The sequence below is a fragment of the Chrysochloris asiatica genome, unplaced genomic scaffold (genome assembly GCF_000296735.1).
Source record: "Chrysochloris asiatica unplaced genomic scaffold, ChrAsi1.0 scaffold00225, whole genome shotgun sequence".
Lineage (NCBI taxonomy): Eukaryota > Metazoa > Chordata > Mammalia > Afrosoricida > Chrysochloridae > Chrysochloris > Chrysochloris asiatica.
In genome coordinates, this window is record NW_006408743.1 from 1,532,703 (window position 1) to 1,536,899 (window position 4,197).

The 4,197-nt window shown below is 34.5% G+C and overlaps 1 protein-coding gene across 1 annotated transcript in view; it reads right to left on the reverse strand.

Moving 5' to 3' along the window:
• Positions 1–4,197, reverse strand: part of TMPRSS15 (transmembrane protease, serine 15) — a 313,147-nt gene that overhangs the window by 201,353 nt on the left and 107,597 nt on the right. Inside the window, exon 11 of the mRNA XM_006873157.1 lies at positions 1,015–1,141. Coding sequence (XP_006873219.1) covers positions 1,015–1,141 — 127 coding nt within the window. The remainder of the gene's footprint in view (positions 1–1,014; positions 1,142–4,197) is intronic.

Sequence of the window (4,197 nt, forward strand, 5' to 3'; positions counted from 1 at the left end):
ATTCTGTGTTGTTGTTGGCGGAGCTCTCTGCTATACGTCCACCTGATCTGCCATCTTGTTTGTTCTCCATCAGGTACACTTTAATACTGAAACTTCTATCTTTGCTCTTGAATAGTTTAAAGAGGTATTGTGCAGTCGATTTGCTTAATGTAATATGTTACTTGATTTCTTCACTGCTGTTTCCATGAGTGTTGACAGTGGATCCAAGCAAAATGAAGTCATGACAACATCAATCTTTTCTCCATTTATCATGATGTTATTCATTGATTCATTTGAGAGGATTCTTGTTTTCATTACATTGAGGTGGAACCCATATTGAATGCTATGGCCTTTGATCTTCACCAGTAAGTATTTTAAATCCTTTTTGCTTTCAGCAAGCAAGATTGCATCACCTGCATATTACAGGTTGTTAATCAATCTTTCTTTAATCCTGATGTTATGCTCTTTTTATATAATCTATTTTCTCAGAATATTTGCTCATCATACAAAGATTGAATAAGTACGGTGAAAGAATACAACCCTGGCACACACCTTTCATGATTTTAAACCATTCAATATCCCCTTTTGTTCAAATGATTGCCTCTTAATCTATATACATCTGCTTTGCCAATACCAAAATTCAAATGCAATAATTTTTCTTCATTCTTCCATATTTATTGTCCAATGTTCAAATGCATGTGAAGTGATTAAAAACTCTATTGCTTGAGGTCATACACACCTTAATTCTCAACATGGCATGTATTTTTTAACACTTGAAAGAGGTATTTTATATCAGATTTGTTCAATACAACAGTTTTTTATCGTTATTGTTCTTGTTAAGTGCCGTCTTGTCAGTTCCGACCCATAGCGACCCTGTATAGGGCTTCCAAGGAGCAGCTGATGAGCTTAACTGGCTACCTTCCAGTTTAAATCAACTATGAAGTCCAGTGCATTAACCCATTGTGCCACTCTTCTGATTTATAGTGAATCCAAGTACAACAGACTAAATTACTTCTCACCTTACACCATCATTACAATCGTGCCTTGCTTGAGCCGGTTGTTGTAACCACTGTGTCAATCCAGTTTTTTGAGGGTTTTACACTTTTGACTGACATTCTATCAAGCATGCTCTTCTTCTCCAGGAACTGTTCACTCCTGATAACTAATTAAAAGTGCATGAGCCAAAGTCTCACCATACTCATTTATAAAGAGCACTCTGGCTGTACTTCTTCTAAGACTGATCTGTTAATTCTTCTGGTAGTTCATGGTATAGCCAATATTCTTCACCAATATCATAATTTAGCCTTATTTACTCAATGTCCAATGTTCAAATGAATATGAGACAATTGAAAATCTAATGGCTTTGGCATGTATACCTTAGTCCTCAAAGAGACACCTTTTTCAGCATATTTATCCTATTCATTTAATCATTTGATTTCTTTATTGATGCTTCCATGGATTTTGAATGTGGGTCCAAATATAATGAAATCATTGATAGATTTCAATATTTTCTCTGTTTATCATCATGTTCCTTATTTGTCCAGTTGTAAGGAGTCATGCTTTCTTTATAGTGACTTTTAATTCAAACTGAAGCTATGGTCTTAGATTATCATCAGTAAGTGCTTTCAGTTATCTTTCCTTTTATCAAATAATGTTATGCCATATGCATATTGTAGGTTCTTAATAAGTCATCTTCTAATCCTATGCTGAATTCTTATTAAATCCTAACAACTTACTAAAGCATTGCTAAGTGCCATCAAGTCAGTTCTGACTCATAGCGACCCTGTACAGGATTTCCAAAGAGTGGCTGGCATTATCTAATTTTAATTTCATACAATCATTAAATGTAAACATAATTTCTTTAAAAGTTCATAACAAATGTGAGGGTTACTTCAAAAATGTCAGAGTGAAGACCTCCAAATTTTATCTATCTCATAAAAGCTAGGAAGAAAAAAAAAAAAAAAAAACTAGAAAAAAAAATGACATAATAAACTTTTTCAGAATTCTGGAAATTAACAGAAAATTTACAATGATCTGCAGAGCATTTCTACAAGAAAAATTGGTCAAATCTTAGAAAGAAATGGCAGCTTTATAATATTATATATATACACAAAATATTTAAATATGAGACTGACTGTTCTCAAAAAACCCATATAGCAGTTCTAATCTGTTCTATGTGGTCTCTATGACTCAGAGCCAATTAGATACCAGTGGTTTATTGCAATATCATACTTTATCCAGCTATGTTCTTGCCTTGAAAACCAACAGTTTGCAATTAAAGTGAAAAGTAATAGTCTACAATACCTGGTCAGTCAGTTTGTTTTATTGTGGTGGATTGTGTGTTGCTGTGATTCTGGAAGCAGGGTCACCTATGGTATGCAGGTTTCACCTGAGCTTCCACATGAAGACAGACTAAAGAAGAAGGAGAGACAGACTACTTCTGAGTCGTTAGTCACTGAAAACCTTATGAATAGCAGTGGAACACTGTCAGCACAAGAATACTGAATACTGAAACATGCAGAAGAGCACCAGAAAATTGTCAGATACAGTGCCTGAAGATAAACCCCTCAGGTTGGAAGGCACTGAAAATGTCTCTGAGGAAGAGCTGCCTCCTCAAAGTAGAATTGACTATGATGATGTGAATGAAGTAAAGACTTCTGGGCCTTCATTTTTTGATGGGGCATAATTCAAAATGAAGAGAAACAGCTGTAATTTATAATTTAAAATAGCTGTATAAATTTATAATTTAGTGTAGTGGTTACAAATCAGGTTGTGAACCACAAGGTCAGCAGTTTGAAACTACCAGCAGTTCGAAGGGAGAAAGATGAGGTGTTCTGCTCCCATAAAGATTTACAGTCTTGGAAACCCTGTGCAGGGTCACTATGAGTCGGAACCAACTCCATGGTACTTAACAACAACAACAACAACATAATTAATAATATGTTGAATAATAAAAGTATGAATCAAGGAAAATTGGAAATTGTAAAAAATGTAAACATTGATATGCCAGGCATTAGTGAGCTGAAATGGACTGGTATTGGCCATTTTGAATCTGACAATCACATATTTTATTATGCTGGGAATGACAAATTGAAGAATAGCTTCATTTTCATCATCATAAAGACATATTAAAATTAGTCATGAAGTACAATGCTGTCTGTGTTGGGATATATCCGTATGCCTACAAGGTAGCCCAGTTAATACCTCTATTATTCAAATTTATGCACCAGCCACTAAAACCCATGATGATGAAATTGAAGAATTCCACCAACTTCTTCAGTATAAAATTGATCAAAGATACAATCAAGATGTATTGATAATTATAGGTAACTGTAAAACAAATGTCAGAAACAAAGAGGAAGGATCAGTAGTTTGAAAATATGGCCTTGGTGATAGAAAGAATGCTGGAGACTGCATGAAAGAATTTTGCAAGACCAATGATTATTCATCGCAAATAACTTTTTGAACAACATAAAAGATGACTATACACATGGACCATTCCAAGTGGTATACACAGAAATCAAATTGACTCCACCTGTGGAAAGAGACAGTAGAAAAGCTACAAAGCAATGAGGTAGACTGTGGAACTGACCATCAATTGCTCATATGTAAATTCATCCTGAAGCTGAAGAAAATTTAACAAGTCCACAAGAGCCAAAATATGACCTTTAATATATCCCACCTAAATTTAGAGAACATCTGAAGAATAGATTTGATGCATTAGATTCTAAAGACGGAAGACCAGAAGAGTTGCTAGATGACATCAAGAATGTCATACAGGAAAAACAAAAAAACAGAATGTCATACAGGAAGAAATCAAAAGGTCATTAGGAACATAAGAACGAAGGAAAAGACCAAAATGGATGTAAGAAGAGACTCTGAAACTTGCTCTTCAGTATAGAAATTCGAAAACAAATGGAAGAAGTGAGGAGGTACAAGAGCGGAACAGAAAATTTCAAAGGTCAGTTTGAGAAAACAAAGTCAAATATTATAATGAGATGTGCCAAGACCTGGAGTTAGAAAACCAAAAGGGAAGAACACACTCAGCATTTCTCAAAGTGTCAGAACTGAAGAAAAAAATCAAACCTTGACTTACAGTATTGAAGGATTCTATGGGCAAAATGGAAAAATTGAAGAGGTGCAAGAGCTGAACAGGAAATTTCAAAGATCAGCTCGAGAAGATAAAGCCAAGTACTATAATAAAATATGCAAAGATTT